The sequence below is a fragment of the Chelonia mydas genome, chromosome 1 (genome assembly GCF_015237465.2).
Source record: "Chelonia mydas isolate rCheMyd1 chromosome 1, rCheMyd1.pri.v2, whole genome shotgun sequence".
NCBI lineage: Eukaryota > Metazoa > Chordata > Testudines > Cheloniidae > Chelonia > Chelonia mydas.
Window position 1 is genome coordinate 95,023,491 of NC_057849.1, and position 26,752 is coordinate 95,050,242.

At 38.0% G+C, this 26,752-nt stretch overlaps 1 protein-coding gene across 8 annotated transcripts in view; it reads right to left on the reverse strand.

Moving 5' to 3' along the window:
• The window catches only part of ABCC4 (ATP binding cassette subfamily C member 4), a 209,407-nt gene that overhangs the window by 127,257 nt on the left and 55,398 nt on the right, over positions 1-26,752 (reverse strand). For 7 of the 8 annotated variants that reach the window (XM_037895822.2, XM_037895831.2, XM_043534629.1 and 4 more), the window contains exons 9-18: positions 21,115-21,219; positions 16,357-16,446; positions 15,463-15,654; positions 14,400-14,494; positions 14,187-14,273; positions 7,575-7,671; positions 6,162-6,377; positions 3,124-3,264; positions 1,442-1,479; positions 924-1,024 (exon numbers count right to left, since the gene is read on the reverse strand). In XM_037895822.2, the coding sequence (XP_037751750.1) occupies positions 924-1,024; positions 1,442-1,479; positions 3,124-3,264; positions 6,162-6,377; positions 7,575-7,671; positions 14,187-14,273; positions 14,400-14,494; positions 15,463-15,654; positions 16,357-16,446; positions 21,115-21,219 (1,162 nt within the window). Of the gene's footprint in view, positions 1-923; positions 1,025-1,441; positions 1,480-3,123; positions 3,265-6,161; positions 6,378-7,574; positions 7,672-14,186; positions 14,274-14,399; positions 14,495-15,462; positions 15,655-16,356; positions 16,447-21,114; positions 21,220-26,752 lie in introns of those variants that run through there. The other variant, XM_043534656.1, reaches the window with a different exon arrangement.

The following is a 26,752-nucleotide window of genomic DNA, read 5'->3' on the forward strand; positions in this document are numbered from 1 at the left end:
AAGACTAATATACACGGAGGAGCTATGAAAATAATAAATCTGTATCAGAACACATGCACTGTGTGTTTGTTTCCCTGATGTCCCTCAGGACCACCACACATAAATGAGTGCATGAAATTATTGTGGTTCATAAAAGTTTAAACAACTACATTAAACAAACTGAAAAGAATGATAACTAGTTAAGATTTGGTGGAAGCTTCTTAATATATAATTGATTTTTTTTCAGGATGGTATGTAAAAATTAAGTACTTTTGGCCATATTTTGAAAGGTATTTTAGATGCCTAAAGGTGTAGATAGGCACCTAGTTGAATTTTTAAAAGCATGTAGGCATGTAACTCCCATTGATAGGAGTTAAGCACCTAAGCACTTTTGAAAATGCCATTAGGCTCCTATCTGCATCTTTAGGTATCTAAATATCTTTAAAAATCTGGCCCTGTGTACCTATCAAAGATGCTTTATTTTGCTACGGAACTTCAGAAGGAACATACCCATCCTGACTTTTAAAAAGCCATCACTGTATATAAACAAAAACTGGAACAGAGAGTTGCAGAATGAGGATCAATTTCTAATCCCTCTTGCCCACACATGTAATGACTGATGATTTAGCTGAAACAACCTATTAGTATAGACAATAGCCACAAGTTTACAGTGACTGCCTTTTTGAATACTCAATTCCTGGTTTACCTTTCAAAATCCAGTACAGAGCAAATTAAGAGTCTGCATTCAATCTATTGCTTCTACTAGAGTTTTTTTTTTTTTTTAATTATTCCTATTAATTTAGTCAGGAAACAAGGCTCAGTCTGCTAATCTGCTCAGACATTACTGAATCACTGTTAGAAATCCTATTTTCCCACACTGCTACTTAGAGTGTTCCTTTCAAAACCCTCTATTATATTGGAGCAAATGATTAAAATATTTTTACCTGCATAAATTCCTAAATACAAGCTAAGATCTAGATGTCTAGTCTCATTTATTCCATTATTTCCATGTGATGTGACATTCAGCTTTTCTTGCTGGTTTGACCTACAGAAATGAATGCAAAAGATAAATAATAATCAATACAACAGGAAGATCACTTAAGCAAGGCATTATCTAATCATTGTGAAACTGGAAAAACATACCTGAAGTTTTCCATATACCTGTACATTTATCATATTATTCACATGTACCTTCTACTACTTTTAAATTGAACTTCAATCAAGATCTCCAATTCTAAATATTATCTGGGCTCATGCTGTCATGGATTATACATGGGTACAGACTATTATGAGTCACACTTTACTGCAAGAACTTTATTTTGTCCCACAAATAAAGTAAGAGGGGATTGGAAGGAAGGTTGAACAAACTCTAAATTTTCTTTGAACAGACTTCCCCCCATATATATATTTCTGTTTTCTATTAATTATACAGCACTTCTCTGCAAGAAGTCAAATAACCTACCAGTATGAAAGCCACCAATCCTGAAGCACATAAGCAACCTTGAATAAATAAAGGCAAATATTTGGATTAATTTACAAAAAGTATATAGTACGAGAGAACTAAATTTCCTCAGCCATTCTTCTATGGTAAAATCTGTCATTAAAAAAATATGCTGCCCATCCCAAACCCTTCCCTCCCCTCCCCTTCCCTTCCCCCCCTCATATACTATACTGAGCTGGTGCATATATATTTAGGGCCCAATCTCATTCTTCAGTTAGTAGTACACCTCACTGCATATTTCGTAAAATCAAATACTAGGCATCCATATGAAAGTGCATGAGCTGATTTTTCTAAGACCAATAGTGATTTGCAGAGCATATGAGGAGAGCTAGAACCCTCAACCTCCAGAAGGCAAGAAGTTACCTACTTATGAGAACTGCGTGATGGTGAAACAAGGGGAAAGCAAGACGTTCAACAAAAAACAGCCATAACAACTCTCTCTAACAGATGTTAATTCATATAGCAAAGGGTTGGGTCTTTCTGTTCCTAAACTCCCTATGGTAGACATCGCAAAGTGCTTCTTGCTTAGTACATATGCTCACAGGCATAAGAGCCAACTCCTGATGTTATCAGTTCAGAACTTTATTTTTATAGGAGATAATTAGGAACACAATGTTAAAAGGAAGGAAAAACTGAAAATAATTTCTGCCCTCACTCTCCAACCAGAGATGACTATGATATTACTAGCTCTGTAACAGAGCTTAATTTGTATCAAAATCTACCTCTGTTCAATTCAATTAAAATACTGTAGGGCTATCCCAGAGAGACCAGATCATATTCATCATCTTCCCAAACACAGATGGTCTCAATTCAAGGACCTTGTGCAAATTCTCTTATTTCTTCAAACTTATCTTTGAAGCCAAGACCAATCATTTCTACAAAATTCCTTTGAACCTTCTCACCACAACACAGTAACAAGCCCACATCATACCATCCTCAAAATAACTTCACTGGTTCCCCATTCATTTCAGGATACAGTTCAAAATTGTTCTCCTTGGTAAAAATTCCTTCACAAACTTGCTCCAGCTTGCCTCACACATACAGTCTTCCTCTATTTCCCATTCCCTACTCCTTCTACTTGGTAAACAACAGCCTCTGACCTATCTCCATAATCTCCTGTCTGTTGGCAGGAGAGTCTTTTCCTCTGTAGCTCTTATGTCAGGAACAGCCTCTATCAATCTGTCTCATTAGCCATATAACACATTTCGATTCTGAATTGAAAACACATTTTCTCCCATAGCTCTACCTCAAATGCAATCTATGGCTGCCATTATTTTTATTTAATTTAGTAATTACATTATGTATCTCTGAGAAGGGTAGTGTAATACAATTTGTATGAATGGCAATATAAAATAAATTATACAACACAAAAGTGCTTTAAATTGATCAGCAGGACTATTGAACTGAGGATTATTACCCTAATGTCCCACTGGAATACAAATTTAAATGATAGAAACCACATTCAGATATTATCAGATTTGATCAGGTATACTGCCAAGTATTAAAATGATTATACATAAGAGTATCATGTATCAAAAGCTTTTCACATAAACATCAGAACAGCTGTTAAGTACACAGTGTTAATGTAAACACAAAACAAAAATCTATTCTTTATTATTTGTGGCACCCATCAGATATCTTACCTGTGCCAAAATATTTAGAAGTAAAAGTATAAAAATTACAAAGTAGTTTGCTCCAGCAGCAAAATATTTCCTGTAAATCTTGAAGTTTATTTTTCCCTCAGACCGGCTCTCTTCTGGCAGTGCAGTCACCAAAGGTTCAGTCTATAAAAAATAAAATGGATAAGAAAACTAATGCTAAAATTCATATTAAAGTCATGGTTCCAGAAAAAGTTACTGATAGATCATAGTTATGAATCAGCAATATACTAAATAAGGAGATAAAATTATACTTATTAAAATATTTTTAAAATGTTAGCATTGTGACACAAAAACAACAGAAAACAGGAAATTCACTCTTACAGCGCAGTACTACTCCAAGAATTTGACTCTGTAAAATGGGATTCTGGGGGGTTCTATCTTTGTCTCTCAGTGACTCCATGTTATAAGTACTCAGTTTACAAGTAACAAGATGTTTGTTCTAACTGCCAGTGCTGCAAACTAAACCTCAACTGAGAGCCAAACTGAGTTTTTTTCTCTCTCATGTATCAACATCAGTAATAAAGGTTCCACAGACCAAGATCACAATGTGGGAAAGCATCTGTATTCAGAAAGAGCACTTAAGCATGTGTTTAAATACTTCCCTGAATAGGAACAGTTTAAAACATGTGTGTTTCTGAATCAAGGCATTAAAAAACAAAAAGAGAAAGACTATAGCCAAAAGCTGTGCACCCTAGGGGTTCTCAGACTTTTGTACTGGTGACCCTTTTCACACAGCAAACCTCTGAGTGCGACCCCCTTTACACGTTAAAAACACTTTTTTATATATTTAACACCATTATAAATATTGGAGGGAAAGTGGGGTTTGGGGTAGAGGCTGCCAGCTCACGACGCCCCCATGTAATAACCCTGAGGTGTCCTGATCCCCAGTTTGAGAACCCCTGCTTTAATGGATCAAACTCAACAGGAGCAACTCCCTTGAAACAGTTCAGATTGCAAGAGCCACAAAATTCCAGCCAATTCTCCAAATTCTCCGAAGAGTAAGTGCCCACAAGAGAGCTTTTAATGGGGAAAACAGAAGGAGAGGATGACAAATGGAGAAAATTAGATTGAGGAAAGGGGAAAAAGAAAAGTTAATTATAGAGCACACGAAAAACCAAACAGAAGGAGGAAGAGAGACAGATGAAAAAAACAGTAAATGAACAAAAAAGAAAGAAACGAGAAAATTTGCTGAGACTATAAGTAACTTTTAGTAATTGTATTATCAATATACAGAAAGACTGGTGCTAACATGATGCAGTGAAATACACAATGTTTCATTTAGCTGTCCAGGGATATGATTGTGTAGGAACAGGGGGAATGACAGACCTCCATTGTGGATGGGAGAGGAGCAGAGGAACTCAGTATACACACACACACATAGAAGAGAACAATAATCTGTTCTGGGTTTGTATGTCACTGCTGGCACTTTGCATGGTTTGGGCTGTGATGCTGGCAACCAGGTGCCAACTCTTGCCAAAGCTTTAGGCCTCAGCTGAGCACTGACAAATTCATTGCTGGAAACCAGTCTGTTTCACCTGCGTGTTAGTATGGTTAAGATGGGTACTGGACTTATAACAATATGTTTAGTGCTTAGACTTTATGAAATGCTTGTAAGTGAGATTAATGCATGCAGCAACTTACAATATCTTTATTAAATGCTATAAGATAATATTTAAGTTTTTGCTTTGTAACTGTAAAAACTGTTTGCTATAAAACTGTGAACCTGTCGGGGGGGATCATCTCCTGCTCATCAAGAAGGGATATCAGAACTAAATGAGTCACTGTGGGACATCACAATACAAAGACTTTGTTAATTGTCCCTTCATAACCATGAAGAGGCTACTTGCAAAAGGGCTCATCCCATCAGCTTGAATTCTGGGAGAAGGAAATAAAAATAGCCAACAAGAAAATTTTTCATGTCTCTTTTACTTTTTGGACTTTTACAGGGCCAGAGCTACGAAAGAGAAGCAGATACCCCCAGGGTCAAACTGGGTTAGCCCTAAAAGACATTCATAGCTGATAGATTACTACAGTTCTGTCACCTTTCGGAAACCTGCTTTAACCTTGTAATACTTCTCTCATTTATTTTTCCTAGTTAATAAATCCTTAGTTAGTTTACTATAGGATTGGCTACAAGCATTGTCTTTGCTGTGAGATCTAAGGTATAAATTGACCTGGGGTAAGTAACTGGTCTCTTGGAACTGGAAGCAACCTGCATATGTTGTGATCTTTGGTGTACTGCAACCAACTATCACTAAGTCCAGCTTGCCTGGGGTGGCCAGACAGCTGGGAATGCCCAAGGATGTCTGTGACTCCATGGTTAGTTGTTACAGTGAGTTAGGAGCTCATATTTGTTACTGGGTTGGTGAAATCTAATTATAGAACTCACATCCAGTTTGGAGTCTTTGCCCTGCTTCTTGACAGTCTGCCCCGAGGTTGGCACTCACGGTCGTGAATCACTCCAGATAGCATGACATGGGCACATTTGATGGGAAATGAAAATATTGAGCCCACTGGCTTTAGTACCAGCTGGCAGGGACAGAGTTTAAACAAATATAACTAATCACTGACAAATTACAGTAAAATATCAAGTTTTGTTGGCCTAAAATGATTGTTCTGAAAAGTCTTAAAATACAGAAAACTGCAGAGAACCCTTGCCCCTCCTTTTTATTTATTTTTATATGTATGTACATATGCTCTTTTTTACAGAAGACTAAATAATGGTATTTATAGGCACAGGGATGGAGAGCACATAGCCCTTATGTATACACATATTTACAACCTGCCTCTGTGGCTCAGGGGGTTAGCGCAGTGGCCTGGGAATGCAAGGGTCACAGATTCAATTCCACGTTCAATTCCAGGGCAGCTATCTCGGATTCAGAACCTCCTCACTGGTGGCTTGTCTCCCTGCCTCAGTGGCTCATCTCTCCTCAACGTTAGCCTACCTTACCATAAGAATATCATAGTTTGAACAAAATTAACAAGTAATATGATGTTTAATTCATATTTGATGTACTCACAGGTGGCTGTTCTATTGCTCCATCTTTCTGTGACTGCACCAAGGAATCTTGTGACCAGACAGAGGACTGTGAAAAGGTACGGTTCCTTGCTAACTTCATAGTGGAGATTCCAGGAATTGGTGACTGTTCAACCTCTTCATTTTTTTTCAGAAGGGAAGCAAAATCTATTCCAGAACTCAGGAACTCTGAATAGGTCCCTTTCCCCACCATTTTACCCTACAGCAAAATATTTTTTAAAATTTTGTTCACATGCTGTGTGCACATTCTGTACAGGGTGAATTTAACAATCTTGTTGCATAAATCTTCATTACTGGAGCCCCATGGCTTTTGACACATGTACTGTCTGAAAATAAAAGCTCAAGAGATTTCTTACAAACCCTTACTTCATAACACTGAAAGGTTAAATCCTTCCAATTATCCATTCTTTTTCTGTAACAAGGCATTACAGGCAAGATCCTTACCTCCCCCAAACCAGCCCCTTCATGCCAGTTAAACGGGTCAGAGTGGTATAAAGGGACCCGAATCTGGATAGGGGAGGATTCCCTCATTGCAGGACCTGCACAAGGTAGTCTTACAACTTAGAGGCAGGCTTCCATATCATAAACAGGTCTCTTAGCTTATGTGATATGCCAGAGGTTGTGGAGCCATGCAGAATTGGGAGGTCTTAAAGCCACCTTAGCCCTCTGCTCCCCATGGGGCTCTTAGAGGAGCCACACAGAATTTCACCCCATGTGTTCCAGCCTAAAAAACCCCAACACAATCCATTCTTTTGCACCTATGCCAGAGATTATTGTACCTTTAAGGTGATCTGACAAGGAAAAAGATGGGTGTTTTGCAACTTTATGAAGTATAAAGAAGGCCTAAAGGGTCCTGCTTCTCCCAACCTTAAAAAGTAGGGGAACAGTCCTGTAATTTTTTTTTTATCTTAAGTATTTAGGACCATCAAGTCTGGGGCTCTCTGCTTTTGCTGGAAGACTAGTTTGTCTCAGATACATATGGCCTTTTCTCAGTCTTTAATTAAAATGGAACTGAGCTGCAGAGTCTAATAAATACAGCTTCTCCTGCTCTTCCCCCTGCCCCACCTATTTATTAAGGCACTAAAATAAATCTTAACAAAAAACAAAGTTTTAAATACTCAGTAAAAATCACTTCCCTACAAGCAGAATATATAACATGATAATATGCCGGGTCAAATTTTTCAGGAAAGTTATTCTAAGAAAACTCTTCTCAGCTTCTGTTGTTAATAACAGATACACTTAACGAATGTCTTTAGGAGACATAAAATACATTTATAAACTGTAATTATATTTTATAGAAAATCACTTTTCCTAACTCTTCATATTTTTATCTTCAAAGTATGAATGAGTAGCAGAAACAACTGAGTTTTAAAAGCGAGCCAGTGATATGACTTACCTCTTTTAAAATCAAAATCTGGTTTACAGCATGGAGGTACTGCAACTGATGAGTCACTAAAATAGAGATCTTTTGGTGCAAGGCCTGATAAATACACCTGCAAACAGAAGGAAAGAAATGGACAGCACATTAATGTTCTAAAACATTTTTGTACGTTACAGAAATATTTATAAAACCACATATATTAATTACTTTGTCGTCAAGGAAGAAAAATACCACCACAGGACAAGCAGACACCCAAAATAATGTACTTGTCAAAATTATGTTAACTTGGCATGTCTCTAATACACTGAAGAGCACACTATGGGAATCTCTTATTTAAATACTGTATGCTTACAAAGTAGGTGAAATAAACCAAATTGTGAATTAAAATTTCTGATTCTAGAGAAAAGAGATTACTAAGGAAATCTTATAATTGTGCATTCAGCCTATTATTAAGACATGTACATGTCTTAAAGTAAACAGGGCTATGAACAGAACAGACCTATTTAATCAAAATGAAATTCACAGAAGTGAATGAATTTAGGCAACATATTGTAGCATAGACAATTATCCAAAAACAAGGGCAACATTCAACTTCTGTGAGCTAAATTTCCAAAAGTTTGTGGAGTATGTAATTAATACCAACCGGAGGAGTAAACATTATTATTATTATTATTGGCCTGGACCATATTGACTCCAATATGCGTATAGTGGTGGATCCCTCAAGCATAGCTCACCCTCTTCCATCCCACCTTCACAGAAAGGGGGCTCACCTGTCTCTGTGGTATCATCCCTCTCTTGTGCCCCAGATGGACGGGTGACCAGGCCATATTTCAGTGAGTAGCACTGCGACATCACAAGAGCACAATGCTCACTAGCATTCTTAGATGTTGAAACTGAGAAATATTGCCCTGAAAATTTTGTGAACAGTAAGGTATGTGTTTTTAAAAGGTTTCCTAGCCTACGCAGAGACAGCAGAATCAAAGGTCTGATTTATTTAAAGTAGAATTGCCTTTACTGAAATCAATGTATTAATGGCTCCAGTTCCATCTAGATTACATTAGAAAGTCTCATTTTGTAAAGGGATGGGGGTGCTCCAAGTTAAAAAAAAGGTAAGGGGGGAGCATGATTCAAAAAAAGGTTAAGAACCATGGTATAACCTGTTCTTAAAAACCTCCAATAACAGGAAGTCTAGTTAGGTCCTTTGGAATCCTATTTCATTCGTTAACTATCCTTACAGTTAGAAAGTTTCTCCTAATATCTAATCTATCTCTCTCTTGTTGCAGATTTAGGGCTTGTCTACACAAACAACTAGATTGCAGCAAGATGGGATGTGAATTTACCATGCACTGGCCTGCTGTGGTCTATCTGTCCGTGTGCACTCTGCAGATGTACATTAACAGTTAGTCAGAGTGCTTTGATTGAGCCCTCTTTGAAATGGAACTAGCTCAAAGCACATTATCAAACAGTTAATGTGCATCAGAAGAACACACCTGGACAGTTAGACTGTGGCAGGCTCGCAAGGGGTAGATTCACACCCCACCTTCCCTCAATCTAATTGTTCGTGTAGACAAGCTGTAAACTGATTACTTCTTGTCCTATTTTTAGTGGACATGAAGAACAATTGATCACTGTCCTCTTTATAACAGCCTTTAGATTTTCGTCCCATGGGACCTTACTTACCAGTTCTTTGTCAAAGTCTGCTTTTTTGAAATCCATTGTTCTGCTGCTCTCACTCATTCCTTTCCTTAAAATCATATATCATTTCATGTTCACTTTAATCCAAATTGCCTTCTACCTTCAGATGCACAATGAATTCCTCCACATTAGTCAGAACCAAGTCTAAAACGTGGAACTTCCCTCCAAAATTACACTATTCTGAAGTGCAGATTTGGCAATAGTCGGGTTTTGCACAACTGATGTGTTTAAGGTCCAATATTTCACAAACTCGCCAAGCTAGGAGCAGGAGCTTTGTCTCATGCTCAAAGTATTTCTGCACATTTTCAGAAACTAAGTAACAAAGGCTTTTACAAATGCAGGTTAAAATTCTCTACAACTTACTAAAGAACAAAATATGTGGTATACAGCAAGGAGATGCTGAATGCACATAAACTTCTATGATGCCATTTCTCCTTTCACACTTATTTTGCTACATATATTCCCATTTCATGAGATGCTTCAGCATGCACTGTACTAGTGGTGTAGTTGAACTACAAGGAAGAGAACTAGCATAATGTTACCAGCAAGCTCTCCACAAATCACAACTTTAGAGAATTTTGTAGAGTTGTACTTGGGTTTGGGTTGGCCAGATACATGCTATGTTTTTTTATTTAGCATTAATATATTGAAACTGATATCTGAACTGGTAAAATCTAAAGGAAGAGCAGGTTAGAGTGGGTGAGATAATGTGTTCATTTAAAGTTTTCATTAAAAAGTACTTCACTTCTCCCGTCCCATCCATTGCTCTTTGCTCTGCCGTTCATACAATTGCTACCAGGACTCAAAAGTGCTATCTTTGAAACCACAGCCTGATATTCTACAAATACAAAAGATCGTGCTCAGAGTTCAGGTCTATCTAGCATGATTGAGAACCAGGAGACTTTAAAGCATATACCAAAATTTGTTACTCGTTCCAGCTAGCTGCTGAACATCAATAAAATTTAGACCTTTCCCAATTCTACAGCTATTATGGAGGTATCAGAAGAAAACTTCTACTTTCAAAGAGGTATCCCTGAAGACCGTGGATGGAAAAAAATGGTTACTAACCTTTTTGTAACTGTAGTTCTTCGAGATGTGTTGCACATGTCCATTCCAATGTAGCTGTGTGCATGCCCCAAACACAGTCACCAGAAATTTTTCCCTCAGTGTACCCGTTGGGTCGGCTCTGGAGCCCTCTGGTGCAGCACACTCTTAGCGCCAGTATAAAGGGCCTGGCCAACCCTGCCCCCCCTCAGTTCCTTCTTTCCAGCCAACTCTGGTGTAGAGAGGTAGGAGGACGGGTCTTGGAATGGACATATACAACACATCTTGAAGAACAACAGTTACAGAAAGGTAGGTAAACATTTTTTTTTTCTTTGAGTGATTGCACATGTCTATTCCACTGTAGGTGACTCCCAAGCAGTTGTATAGGAGGTGGGGTTGGAGTTCATGGACATGGTGACTGTAAAACAGCTTGACTGAAACTGGCATAATCCTAGCCTGTTGCGTAATGGCATAATGAGTAGAAAACAAATGCACAGACGACCAAGTAGCCATTCTGCAAATGTCCTGAATAGGCACCTGAGCCAGGAATGCTGATGATGATGCTTGCACTCTTGTGGAGTGGGCAGTCAGGATAACTGGTGGTGGAACACTGACCTGATCATAACACGTGAGAATGCATGATGTGATCCATGACGAAAGTCTCTGAGCAGAGACTTTTACCCTTTCAGCAATCACTGTGAAGAGTTGGATGGATCTACAGAATGGTATGGTTCTGACACGTGGGGGAAGAGCGTGTTCTACCTTCCTGCCTGTTAAGGTAGAACATAGCTGCAGTGTTGTCTATAAGCACCTTCCCGAAATGTGAGGCAAGACTGCTTGACAGGTCAGGCGAACTGCCCAGAGATCTCTGACACTGATGTGTAGCGAGAGCTCTTATGGAGACCATAGGCTTTGAGTCCCAAGTGGTCCTAGGTGTGCTCCCCAGCCTAGTGCTGATGGGTCCAAGACAAGGGAAATCGGCAGATGGGACCATGAGAAGGGCATGCCCATGCAAATCACCCACGAGTCCAGCCACCAGTTGAGGGAGGTGAGGACCAGAGAAGGTATAGTAAGGACCAAATCCAGATAATGGCGGTTAGGTGCATACGCTGAGGCCAGCCACCATAGCTGGAGGGGCCTGATGTGTAGTCATGCATTCTGCATCACATACGTTCATGAGGGCATGTGACCCAACAGCCTCAGACAAGAACAGGCTGTTATAAAGGGATGGTCCCTGAGGAGTACTATCAGGGATGTGATTATCTGAAACCAACCTTCTGAGAGGAAGGCTCTGGCCTGGGTGGAATCGAGCACCACTCCAATAAATGCTATCCCCTGTACCAGGCTAAGGGTAGACTTCTGTGCATTTATTAGCATGCCTAAGGCCTGGAAAGTCGACTAAATGAGGTGGAATCCACTATGGCCTCACTGAGAGGTAGGGCTACTCATGACAGGCCCACCGTGGTCAGGATGTCGATCAAACTATAGAAGGACTCTCTGACTTCCTCCACCTGTATGCCCAAATTTTGGACCACCCTTTTCAACAAGTCCTGGTGGGCCTTCTAGTTGTTATGGGGAGGTGACGCACCTGCTCCCAACATGGTAACGTTGGGAGAGGAGGAAGAGGAGCCTCGCACTGGCTGAGGGCACTCCTAGTCACCTTCTGCGCTGATCGGATCTCAAGGCACCTGCTCCTGGTACACAGCACTGGCCCTGGTACCGGAGTCTGAACTGGTTGCTCCCCAAAGGTGTGGGGGTGCCCTTCCTTCAGACGACAGCGAATAGGAACGCCTTGACTGGGGTTCCTGCATCAGTGGAAATGCCCACAAGTTCCAAAAAGGCCACTGCATGGTCATAGGCCAGTGACCAGGAGGCCAAGTACTCGATGGTATTCCCTGGCCCAGGTGCACAGCCAGGTAGGGACAACTTGAGGAATGCCAGGGCCAACTCCTTGGTTGGAAGGAGTACAACCCCCTTCTGACTCTGATGACAAGGAGTCTCTGCCTGGCGACCACGGCTCAGCGGTTCCCACCGATGCCGCCGAAGTCTGCGTCATTGGAATGGACATGTGCAATCACAGAAAGAGTTGTTCTCCAAGTCTTCCTCCCCCATAATATATCTTGGTTTTACTCTAGAGTTTGGAAAAGAAGACTGAAAAGAACTTTTACTTCTTTTCTGAGTTTCTAAATATCTCATTCTCCATGCCATTTAGCAGCAAAGGGAGATCACGTGTCATTGAACCAATGTCATCTAGCCTCTTTATGGTGTTTATTAGTAGGAAAACATTATTATTTGTACTGCGATAACAGCTAGTAGCCCCAGTCATGGACCTCACTGTGCTAGGCACTGTATGAACTCAGAATTAATGGATCTGGAAATATCAGGCTGGAAGATTAAGCCCTAAAAGGTACTTATGCCCTTTCCTTTTAATTTGCACGCTATATAATGAAAATTTAAGACATTAAAATTGTAAGTGACAGTGGACACACACACACATTTAACAGCTGTTATAGCCCTCCCACAAGAAGCAGAAAAGGAAACAGTGTAGCTCAGACAGAGTACATGGGAATGCAGTGCATCAGAATATATGAGCTTTATAAGTGATCATGGATGCACACCAATCATAGAAGGCAAAATTCTCCCCAGCACACAAGGCTAGCACAAAGCCTATACACCACTAAAGTCTTATTTAAGCCCTACAAAGCAGGTAGTGCTGGCTCACAGAAGTGTATTTTGGCTACTGAAAGAAACAACAAAATAAGCCTGATGGAATGAGAAGGTGAAAAAATACATATTTTGCACCCAATTTTCAATTGGTCTGAAAATGCAGCTGCAAATCAGAGAACCGCCTACACCAATAGGTATTCAGATGTATAATTATCTAACCTACATGTTACTTTTCTGCATGGCTATGAAAGTGTGTGCCAGATTGAATTTGCATCCACTAAAGAAAATCTTGATCAAGAAAACAATCTTGTTTAGGGCCTCATCCAAAGCCCACTGAAGTCAACGGGAATCTTTCTTCAGACTTGCAACAGGCCTTGGATGAGACCTGTCAATAGAGATAGGAGCATACCAGGTACATTGGCCTACTCGACTGTTCTTGAGTTATCTATCTGGGCTTGCAGAGCAAACCTCTGAAAGCAGAAATGGGAGAAAAGAAAAAAACCCACAGTAATTTATGAGAAAGGGAACATGATTCTCACAAAGAACAGTTCTATTTTCCTTGAGGATGAGGGAAGGGCTAGATTCCCCTTTCTTCTATGGTAAATGTGTTTTCTCTTTCCTTTCTCCTCATACTGCTCTCAAGTGTCTAGTCAACAGGACATGACTCCTTATTTCATCTGCCTGAGACGGCTTAAACTATAAAGAATGAGGGAAGAGGAAAATCATTCAAGAATTTAAAAGAGAAGGGAGATGCTTTTCCTAGCCACTTAGAACAAACAGTTGCAGTTTAACAACATAAAGCTCTAATGATGTAAAAAATGAATGACAATTCTTTGTTTCTTTCTTCAGGTATAGAGTGAAACATTATAAACTAATGTTTGGTTGGTACTAGGGACTAAAACTAGCTTACCAAATGTAATATTGCATTATGAAATTTGCCATTCTGCTCCAAGAAAAATGGCATGTTTTTCCTTAAAAAACATATAGTCCTATTTATCATGGCCTCAAAAACAGATTATAGATTCAAGTGAGGAATGAAACAGCATGAACAGATTAACTGCTTTCATACATATATCTTAAAGAATAAGTTCAGGAAGAAAATACTGATAATATAAGCTACAGAAGGAGAATTGTCTCTAAAAACAATATTTTTCTAAATTTCCCTGTTTGGAATCAGTGTATCTAAATTAAAATTCAAAGAAAAACAAAATAATAACATACTTTTCAAATAAGTGTCTGCTAACTTCTGCATCTACTGCACTCAGTGGATCATCCAAGAGGTAGATGTCTGCATCCTGATACACTGCTCTACAACATTTAAAGAAATGTTAGTCAAGTCAGTGCCAAATACATTCTTACAGTTAACTTGCTTATATTGGTCACTAGCGTCTATGATAGGTACCAACAGATATTACAAGAAATAACAATTTTTACCTAGCAAGATTTACACGGGCTTTCTGTCCACCACTCAATGTAGCTCCACGATCTCCTATCATGGTTAGGTCACCATCTTCTAACAATCCCATGTCCTGTGAATATAGAGAACATACAGTGGTAAAAATTCTTTACAAAAGGAATATCTCCCACATCTGAATCAAAATTACTTTCCCAAAGTATTTAGTAGTTACTAAGCCCTGGTCTACTCTGGGGAGGGATCGATCTAAGTTACACAACAGCAGGAGAGATTAAAAAAGTTCTATCTACAGTGTGTAAAAACAACCTTGCAAAAAAGATTTTCCATCACAGTAAGAGTCTATTTTTCACCTGTATTACTGCTGATAGGAATATCATAACATGCTGCAGGATATGCAGCATAATAATACCTTTTAGCTATCAAGCAAAATGTCTATTTCTTGACTAATAGGTTTAACCCTCTTCTGTATCACACGTGACAAATGCCTTCTATACATACATATACACACACACACACACACACACACCCCTTTCAAAAACATTTTTCCACAAGGGCTCAGCAGGTTCTCCAGTCTATAGTGTTAAGGAGCTATGAATATCACTTTGCAATATGCACATTGTACATCTTAAAGGGAGTATAGCATTCTGTAAAGGTTATTTGCAAAACAAAAGTGGCAAGTGGCATCAGTTATGAATGTTTGTTTCTACCTTGTTAGCTCATTTAGGCAGTTAGCTCCTCTAAGCATCTATTATAAAAGCAATTAACATGGCTAAAACTCATTATCATACAAAATATTTGGAACTAGCTTTTACCTGTCAAATTTGTCCTAGCTTCTCAGAAAATCAATCTCCCTCTAGTGAATTTATTATGAATTACAAGAATTTACTCTTATGCCTAAATCTCACAAAACAACTATGTACGATGTTAAATTATAGGAATCATCTATCTCACAAGTAAATTGGTAACTAATTCTATAAATTACGTATCACAACAGATACTAGCTATCATAGCAATAACATTAAAGTGAAAAACAAAGTTGGCTGTTGCTAAAACAGAATCAACATTCAAAAGAAAATCACTTACTTTTTTAAGAGCACAAACTTTTAGAACTTTTTCATACTTTTCTTTCTCATATTCTCTGCCAAATAGTATATTACTTCTCACGGTGCCAGGAAATACCCATGGCTGCTGAGAAACATAGGCTATTCTTCCTCTAACATCCATCAAACCTTTGTCTTTAGGCAGTTCGCCGAGTACAGCACTTAAGAGAGATGACTGCAAGAGAGTTTATTGTTTGGTTGGTAGTTTAAAAAAAAAGTTGTTAAACTCAGTTTTTGAACACTATAAAGAACATGCAGAAAAGAAATGATACATGCCCCCACTGCAGATTCAGAAACTAATTTTTCATTTTAATGTGTAAAAAAAACTTTGGATAAAATTTTCTAACGCACTTAAGTGACTTCAGAACTTCAGTCCCATTGAGAGTCAATGAGATGTAAGCTCCAAAGTTACCTAATTCTCAATGGGACTGAAATTTGAAGTCATCTAGGTACTTTTGAAAATTTCATCCTTTAACTTAGTTGGTTATATCATTTTTAAAATACTTTGCCATTTTTATTGCATTAAAAGCTTCATTTTGTAAATTGTAACATAATGGGACAAAACTTAAAAGAATTCTAAAACCAACACACTATGAAGTAAGACATGTGATCCATTTACCCAAACAGGAATACATGTACTGGTAACCGTCACATTTATACTGAAAGTGAAGCATTGGGGGAGGGTGGATGTCTTAATTTTGAACCTCAAACCATATTCTTCACAGTAAGTGGCATTACCCTAACTACTCTGTATTCCAGTATGCGCACCTAAATGTATTATACAACACAACATAAGAAATTCATAAAACTTGAATGCATATGTCCAACAGAACTGTAGCAAAAACAATGTAAAACAGGCCAACACATTATGACTTACTTTCCCAGCTCCTACAGGGCCAATCACAGCCAATAATTCTCCTGGTCTGACAGTGAAAGAAAGTTGCTGAAGGGTTGGGATTTCCAAACTCTATGAATTTATGAAGGGAAAAATAAGTTAATTTTTCTCAGTACTGAAAAATGTATCAAAAATGTCTTTTAAAAAGTAGAATAGTATACATAAACTAGCAGATAAATCCACACACTTAATAAACATGAAACTGTTAACATAGATATTTATTTCTAGTCTAAATCTTCTTCAGTTCATACAGAGCATTTGTCCACTTGCTTTGCATCTCTCCTTCCAACCTTTAATTGTAACATTTCAGTTTCTAGCAAAATGGAGATTCATTCCTTTTCTAAATTGTAAACTCCTTACGGCCACGATCCATCGTTTTAACGATAATAATTAATCCCCACAAGGTGGCAGCAACAGGGCATTTTTATAAATTGATTTCTCAATCCAGCATAAACAGTCTAGGATCTCTGCTGGTGTTTAGTTCAATAGAGCGATGCCAGTTTACACCAGCTAGGGACCTGGAACATATATGTTTATTTATTTAGGAAGTGATTCCGTAAAATACATTATAGCAGCTATAATGACCCATTTGTCAGTGTTTACCAGAACTGGACACAGTATTCCAGAAGCAGTCACACCAGTGCCAAATACAGAGGTAAAATAAACTCTCTACTCCAAACCCAGTTTCCCCTGTTTATGATCGAAGCATTGCATTAGCTCTTTTGGCCACAGCATGGCACAGGGAGCTCATGTTCAGCTGACAGTCTCCTATGACTTCCAAATCTTCTGCAGAGTCACTGCTTCCCAGGATAGAAACCCCCAGTTTATAAGTATGGCCTACATTCTTTGTTCCTAGATGTATAGCTTTATATTTAGGCATATTAAAACACACATTGTTTGCTTGACCACAGCTTACCAAGAGATTCAGATCGCTCTGTATCAGTGACCTGTCCTCCCCATTATTTACCAGTAACTCCCCCAAATTTTGTGTCATGTGCAAACTTTATCAGTGATGATTTTATGTTTTCTTCCAGATCATTAATAAAAATATTAAATAGCATAGGCCAAGAACAGATCCCTCTGGGATGCCACCAGAAACATACCCATTCAATGATGATTCCCTTTTTACAAATATATTTTGAGACAATATATCAGTTAGCCAGCCTATTAATCCATTTAATGTGTGCCATGTTCATTCTATATTGTTCTAGGTTTTTTAATCAAAATGTCACGTGATACAAAGTCAAATGCCTTTCAGCAGTCAAAGCATATTACATTAATACTGCTATCTTTATCAAACTTGATATTTTGATGAAATTACAAGTGTTTTATAACTTATCTTTCTCCATGATCTTTTCAGCAAAACTCCCCTAATAAACTATTTTGTAACATTACTAAAAACTTAAGACAACTTCATTCCAAATGAGTACTCTCACCTCCTTATTCTAATTAAAAATTAAAATAAAAACTGCAACTTGAGATTAATTTTAGCCAGCATATTAAGACTAATTCTAGTCATCATACTGGTTGGGCTTGAATGCTGTGCAACTTGCCTGAGGGTACAGTGCTTAAGAATGTATAACAATTGTACCAAGGGATATTTTGATCTTCCCTAGATTATTTCACACAAATATGCACACAATACTTACAATATTTGTAACATGTTATTAGTGTCATTAAATAATCAACATGATTTCAACAGATGGTTTGTTGAAATACTCTACTTACTGAAACATTTATTTAAAAAAGTGTTTCCACTAACAAAAACAATATGTATTACTTGTAAGTGCCAACAGTGTGCTTGGCACTGTACAGGACACAAATTAAAAAGACACACATGAAAGCTATTTCCTATCATTAGATGGTTAATTTAACTGGCTAAAAAAAAAAAGAATAAAATCTTTCCTTGTGTGTACATTGTCCAAAACTGGTGATTCATCATTGTACAATATGGGAAAAGTTACAGCAAAAATGCAGAAGTTAATTTTAGTTCTAATAAAAAGGAAAGTTCAAGCCATACATTCTTTTTAATAAACATTGTTCATTAGAAAAAATGTAAAATCATTATTATTAATAGTTTAAAGGCTATAAAGATAGCCAGTCACACACACAAAAAGAGCTAAACGTGTATACATCCATGGAAGAGTCTTGCTCAGCAGTCATCAGATCAGGGTGAAACAGCCCATGACTATGTAAAACCCTAGAGGTCCCTTTTTTTTTCCCCCACAGAAATTATGTGAGAAATCAGAAGTCAGTGACAAAACTTACAGACGTATACACAACTCACAGTAAACCAAATAGAGGAGTTTTCTTAATATATTTTGAATTTGGCCCGAGTATGTGACACAGATAGCACTGATCAGAACCATGCAGAGTTCAGGCAAATGTTAGTATGTAAGATTCACCCCTTAGACTTCTGGCAATGCACCTCAATCTTGACCCCCATCAGAATCCTGGACCTCTCTCAAGACAAACTAGGAGAAGACATATGGGAATGGTATTTCTTTACACTGGGTCGAATCCAAAGCCCACAGAATTAAGTGGCAGGCTCTGTATGTAAGGGGGTGATAATTCTTCTTTTGACATCAGCGGGGTTTGGATCAGGCCCATTATAAGAAATGTGAAGACTTTTAATCAAAAAACAACCAAAAAAAGCTGAAAATGTCTGTGGGAGCGCAGAAGGAGATGGCAGAGACAGCATCATGATATGTTGTAATCTGTCATCAAATCACAAATGGCCAGTATATTGACAAAAAGATACAAGACAAAATGCTAAATCACACTGTGAAACCATGTTCAAGCAAAACATTTTCTGACACAGATTTGAAAGTTCCATCTATTTCTTTAAAGCCCACAGTAACAAAAGCTTGTATGCCCTCTCACATCAAAAATACTGTTATTAAACTGATTTTACTGAATAAAGACATCAACTAGGGACTAACGTTGAACTGCACAACTGAAATACTTTGTTTTTATATATAATAATTTAACTTCTTTGGGGGCTAGGGGGTTTGAAGTCAGACTGGGAGAGCCATGCTGCATATCTTATGGATAACATTAAATTTATATACAATATAATTCTTAGACCTTCAAGATTCCTTATAACTACAGATAGAAGTCACTGTGCACTGCCGGATGCTTTCCATAAGAGAAACTATGAAGGTTTCAAAATGCACAATAGACTGCTGTTTGACACAGCATTACTAGTTTTAAAATGAAAAAGGTACCTTACCATCTTTTTTTTAAAAAACCCAAATAGTCCATGTAATAGATTTATCACCTATGTAATACCTTTTTTAAACACCACTTTGAGTTTATGAAGCGTTTTTAGCCCTTTTTACATAACGAGTAATCTGTAAATGAACTCTGCGGCTGCCATTGTAATTAAAAGAACAAAATGCTTCAGGTTCGCCACGGTGAGCTCCTGCTCTCGACCCCAATGTGCGTGGCAGTGCATCATGCTGTTTCTAGACCAATGGCTGATCTGCAGTCAGTTGTTCTGAATCACATGAAAGACTAAAACCTGATAGGTTTCAGAGTAACAGCCGTGTTAGTCTGTATTCGCAAAAAGAAAAGGAGGACTTGTGGCACCTTAGAGACTAACCAATTTATTTGAGCATAAGCTTTCGTGAGCTACAGCTCACTTCATCAGATGCATACTGTGGAAAGTATAGAAGATATTATATACACACAAAAAGCATGAAAAAATACCTCCTCCCACCCCACTCTCCTGCTGGTAATAGCTTATCTAAAGTGATCACTCTCCTTACAATGTGTATGATAATCAAGTTAAACCCTGGATTTGTGCTGGAAATGGCCCACCTTGATTATCATACACAATGTAAGGAGAGTGGTCACTTTGGATAAGCTATTACCAGCAGGAGAGTGAGTTTGTGTGTATGTGGGGAAGGGGGGGAGGGGTGAGAAAACCTGGATTTGTGCTGGAAATGGCCCACCTTGATTATCATACACATTGTAAGGAGAGTGGTCACTTTAGATAAGCTATTACCAGCAGGAGAGTGAGTTTGGGGGGAGGGGGTGAGAAAACCTGGATTTGTGCTGGAAATGGCCCAACTGGATTATCATACACATTGTAAGGAGAGTGATCACTTTAGATAAGCTATTACCAGCAGGAGAGTGGGGTGGGAGGAGGTATTTTTTCATGCTTTTTGTGTGTATATAATAAGATCTTCTATACTTTCCACAGTATGCATCCGATGAAGTGAGCTGTAGCTCACGAAAGCTTATTCTCAAATAAATTGGTTAGTCTCTAAGGTGCCACAAGTACTCCTTTTCTTTTTGTAAAACCTGATAATGTACTATAAAAAGGTCACCAGAAAGGAGCATTATACTCCATTTTACGTTTTGTGTCCTTGACTAGCAACAAATCAGAGTTAGGGTTCAGAGTATCAGGGTGACAGCAGAGTGATAGTCAACCAAGCTGAGAGAAATTGTCACATAGAACAGTAGCTTCTTTTATAACTAGTTTTAACATTTAGAGATCGCTGTATTTTATAATTAATCTAATTTGATAGTGTTTTCATAGCTATTCTTTAGTTTTGACTTCACCCGCTAAATGGTTTCACATATATGTAAGAGGTTATATATGAAGTTTGTGTACTAATGTATCGTACAATATACCCACTACCTTATTTAGACTCAAAATACTTGCAGCACCAAATTCAATATGGTTTTAAAAAAAAAACCTATATCCATGGGGTTTTGCGGAGGGAGATTTACCTTATCCCAATAACAAGTCAAGTCTTGAACATGAAGTAGGATATTTTCGTTGCTATTCTCCAATTGCAGATTGAACTGTGAAACCTCATCAAGTATTAGAAAGTTCTGTAGTAAAAGAAAAAAACAGGGATTGCTTAACAGGACCCAGAAAAGTGAATTAAAAATAAAAGTGTTTCTGGGTATACAGTACAAAAATGGAAACGATATGTGACAAACTACTCTGACCTAGGAATTATGTTTCCAAAGCAACGTACAAAGACTTCAAACGGTATCCCATTATTAACTAACCATAACTGTGCATTTACCTATTGTTCCACCAGCAATACTATTCAGAAGTGTGCATTTCATGGAATAAAAATACTTCCAATGAGGTTTCAGGATTTTTTTGTTAAGAACTCTTATGAGAAAGTTGATACCATAATCTGAACTTCAAAATCAGCTGAATTTTTGCTTTGAAATTTTGACTATAAAACTATATGAGTCTCCCCACTCTTTCTGCCCCATCTATAGCACCTTTACCCACCTGTCAGCAGTTTTGACTCTATATCTTTACTCATCACATAATTTGACAGGTTTCCACACCCCTTTCTGGGATATTGCACTAATGAGCACCCCTTTTACACATCACCCCTCTCCCCCTTTTGTCACTAGCCCAGGCTTTCTAATTCAGTGGTTCTCAACTTTTTTGGGCTCAGGACCCATTTGTAAATGTTTATGGCCTGTCACAACCCAGTAAATAGTCCGGGAGTGGAGGCCCCAGGGTGATTTTGGTCATGTCCTGTCCCCTGGGGGGGGTGATTGGGGTCTGCCCAGCACTCACCCCACAGTGGCAGGTTCTGCAGCTCCTGTGCTGTGGAGCTGACTGGGCTTGGCTCTCTCTGGGGTTGCAACACTGCTCAGGTTTGCCCCCCCTCCCTCCCTGCTGACTGAAATAAATTTGTGAGAAGTGCAATTGCAATACAACTCACTCAAATTTGGCCTACCCGCATGCCCGTCATCATGACAGCTGGGCCAAACCTGAGTGGTGCTGGGACCCAGAGGTTGCAGTGCCTGGACCAGGGAGGCAAGCCCAGCCAGCCCCATTGGACAGAAGCCACTGGAGCTGCCACGTGACCCCTCTGAAACATTTTGGAGACCCAATTTTGGGTCCTGACCTACAGAGTGAGAAATCTTGTTCTAACTGAATGTATGCTTAGAGTGGTGTATCTATAAAATAATACAGAAGTGGGCTTGAATGTATACTTAACTCTTTTATGGGCAGGGGAGGGTGCTTGTGAGTGGTGTTCTGTGTTTGCATGTTGTATGTTTTGCTAAACATTTTTTTTTTTTTTTTTAACATTTATCCATCCTTCAAAAACTTCACTAAAATGAAGAGCCCTCCAATACAGCTGAAGACAATAGGTGCTAATTTCCAACAAATATATTACAGGTTATGAAGAAATACCTTAATTTGAGTAAATGGAATAAGAGAAATTGGAGTGCAGGTTAGACATGTATTCCCATTATGGTCTCTCTATCAGTCTGTTTAAAAAGAAATGCTAAAGGAATTGTGTGAAAGAAAAAAGAAGTTTTATTCCTGTTCCAGAATTAAAAAAGCAAATAAGGCTAATTGATAAATTACACAGGTTTTGTAAAGAGTCTGATAGAAGTCTTTCTGCATACTCATTTTGCTTATTTTTTGTTTGGTTGTTTTTTGTTTTATCCCCTTTAATTTATATATTAATATGATACAGTGAATAATCCCATAAAAAGCTGTGGAGTTATAAAAACCTTCAGACTAGATCAGGAAAATGCAATGCAACTTGATATTCTATGATGTATGTGTAGGCTTGGCTTGACATTAGCAATTATGGATGAGGCCTCATTTCTTGGAGTCAGGAATAGGGAGGAAAACGGATAAGCAGGCTGGACACAGAATGTCTATACTAGTTAAAATAAGGGGAAACACCCAGGGAATCATTTACCATGGACAAGATAAGCCTGGAACATAGGATGATGTAAATAGTAAGTTGTGCATGGACAGAATATGTTGTACAGGGATTGGCTCCTACAAAGTTACCAAGCCAATCCCAGAACATGTGATATAATGTGTAAATATATATAAAGGAAGAGGTTTACTGTGTAACTTTAGATGTATGATACGCCCTATACGTATCTCCTATGCCTGTGTCTGTTCAACTCCATGTAGCTTTTCTGTATGCCAGATACAGGAACCTGAGTGACGAACTGGAGTCGGACTGGATTCTTGGGGAACTGAGTGGAAGATGTCTCAGGGGAATCCCAACAATGAGAGTCTGCAAAAAGCCCACTCATTAAAGAATACCTTCTGTTAGGCTAGGCCAATGAGGTAGGGTTTGTTGCAAGCTCTCAGAACAGGGGTTTCTGCCACATGACTTGTCGGTGGGCAGGGGTGAGGGAAGTTTCACTTCTCTCTGCCTTTTTTCAGCTGTACTTTTAAAAAACTTTCTTGGTCACCTCTGAAAAGAGGCTGTAGAACAACTCTACACTACACAACATAACTAACTCTACAGTTATATTTTGTCTCTTTGTCACTAATACTTCGAAATCTTTGTGCAATTTTATTTTTTTAGAAATGTACTAACTGCAAATAAGAATATTTTCCTCTAAAAAATGATTTTACACACACACACACACACACACACACACTTTATTCCTCTGGTAGTAAGCGTTTCTACAACTACTTAGTAGATTTTATTTAGAAAGTACTCGATCGATAAAATACTTTTAGGTAAAAATGTATTAACTCTTCTTTATTCATCCGTCATTTAGACTTTGTATACCCATTTATTACAAGACTTACTTTAGAATTGTATTACCTGGATGAAAGAATATTTTCTGCTAAAAATGCATGATTTTATATAATAAGCCTTTATTCCTCTAACATTAAGGCTTTGATGGCTATTTAGAAATGTACTAAATGCATAAAAATATTTTCCTCTAAAAATAAGAAATGTGTGTGTGGGTGTGTATTTATGTATGTATTAACACTTCTCCTTTATTCCTCTGACATTAAAGCTTTCATTTAAAAATACACTAACTACATATAAAGATATCTTTCTCTAAAAAAAGTGAAAAATGCAGTTAACATATTTATGCATTAATACTGTATTCTATCATTACTAAGATTCTTGTAAATTATTTAACGACTTTCTTTAGAAATGTACTGTGTTAATATTATTTTCCTCTAAAAATGAGAAAAATCCATGTATGTGTATATATATGTATGTATTAACACTTCTTTTCCAGTCAGTAAGCCTTTGCACAATCATTTAATGCCTTTATTTGGAAAACGACTAACTAGATAAAAAAATATCTAAAATTGCATGTTAACAGTTCTTTATCCTTCTGTCATTCAGAATTTGTGGACCTGTTTACTAGACTTTATTTAGTATTGCACTAAATGCATAAAACATATTTTCCTCTTAAAAGGAGGAAAAGGCACGAAAGCTATAGCTATTCATTCATTTTTAATGTTTCCAGTAAGCATAAATTAAATCAATTTTTTAAAAAAACTTTTTTTCCAAAGTAGCTGATGGTGGCAAAATGTACATGTATCTAAACATGATATCTAAAGGCCACAGAAAAGGAGAAAAGAGTAGGATGGACTTCCAAAATCATACGGCCTGCTGACTGGACAAAAAGGGGGCAAGACAAAAAGAGCAGCACAGTGTGTGAAACAGGTTCTCATTGGCACATTAACATAGAAAGAGAGCACGGAAACCTGTCAAAAATTATATGACAAGTAAAATTATAGAGTTAAAACTACTCCCCTCCTGTGTGATGTATGAAGGCCTCAGCATGGGGTCCAGGATTGTGTGGATTTTTATAGGACTTTCTGGAGACAGGGCAGGCTAGGGGTTGCACATTATCTCCCTTCCAGCCTAGGGAAATTTAAGCAAAAAAAGACAAGGCTTACGATTACATTATTTCTGTTGCTAAATCCCTCAGCCACTATGGTCCTTGGGATACAAGGAAATGAACACCATTCCTTCTTGGCTCATGTTTCCTCAACGGAATTGTTAAGTTCCAGTCGCAGAATCTCTACTACATATTGTACACAGGCATACACCTCAATTGTATTGTAGCCTGCAACACACTTAAGACACCAGGCAACAATGGCTGATGTGCAATTCAGAAAGAACAGAAGTAGACTTTCAGATCCCAGAGGTAATTTTCAGGGTTAACAGTTACCAAAAGTATCTTTTTTATTTATAAAACAAACATATTTGATCTGCAGTTACTGAGACACAGTAAACCAGGAAACCCCAGAATAGCTGCTCTTGGATGGAAAATATTCTGAACAGGTATCAGGCAGCTCTTGGAATAGTTGATACGTTATACGTATACGTTATACGTTATACATATATATAACGTATACGTTATACGTGATACGTTTATACGTTAAGGGCTTTCCTTATTTTTTAACCAATAGTCCTTCAAAATATGCAGATAGGATTAGTATAGGAGGAGGAGATTTTTGCTGACAATCCAATAGGGAGCACTACAGCAATAGTCCCCAGAATTCCAAGACATAGAATAGCGGACAGGGAGAAAAAAAAAAGAGTTGGAAAGGAAGAGTTGGCTGGGTGGGGCTGAAGATGAGAGACACACTGGGGATTCACTCCAGCAATGAGAGAGAGTACCTAGAGAGAAAGAGACAAAGACGACAAGGGAAACAAAAATCAGATAGGGGTATGTGAATTTTTTTTTTGAATAAAAATCATGGAAACAAAGGGGACAAGCTGTTTGACTAATTCTGAGGAATTTATAGGAAAAACACAATGGTAAAATTTTCAAAAGTGTCTCACTGACTTTTGGTTTAAAGAACTCGGGGATCTCAAAATATTCCTTAGCACCTTCTGTCCTCAAGAATCTACCCTGCTGAAAGGAGTTAAGCTGCCAAAAGCCATCCATAGGAGTTTGAGAAGCAGACATTGCTTTAGAACAGGGCTTTTGATATTGTCCTTGAGAGTGGATGCGACTATCTTCTGTATATGGGATGACATTTCACTATTGTCAAAACTGATTTTGGCACTTAGGTTCCTAACTCTCACTGAAAGTCAATGAGATTTAGACTAAGTGCTCATCATTTTTGAAAATAAGATTTGGGCACTTTTGAAAAATTTACTTTTAATTATTATAGTTTTATGAGACTCAATAATAGGAAGGGAACAGAGGACTCATTGCAGGTCATCTCCATGGCAGTACATTCTGCAGCATCAACCAATCAGCCCTTAACACCCATTAGAATACACAGGTTGCTAACTTTTAGAAGATCTGGCCACGTAAGTATGTAGAAGAAACTGAGTTGCTAATAATTTTCTGAGCTTATGTTTGCAAACACAGTATACTAATTCAACTTCACATTATTGTGCAGTGGTGTACCATTATCAAAGGAAAGAGTAGTATCACCTAGGATTAACTTAGGTTAAGTATGGAAACTAGAAGTTTATTTGTAAGCAGAGACTGAAGAATGAAATCTCCTCCTCTGGAGAAATTCAAAGATAATTGACCTCTTTCAAAGAGTTCCTTTCCTATTGTTTTCAATGGGACTGAGGCCAAAAGCTGCACAGCTAAGATGCCTTCTTTCAAAGTGGCCACTGTCTTGCATTGTTCC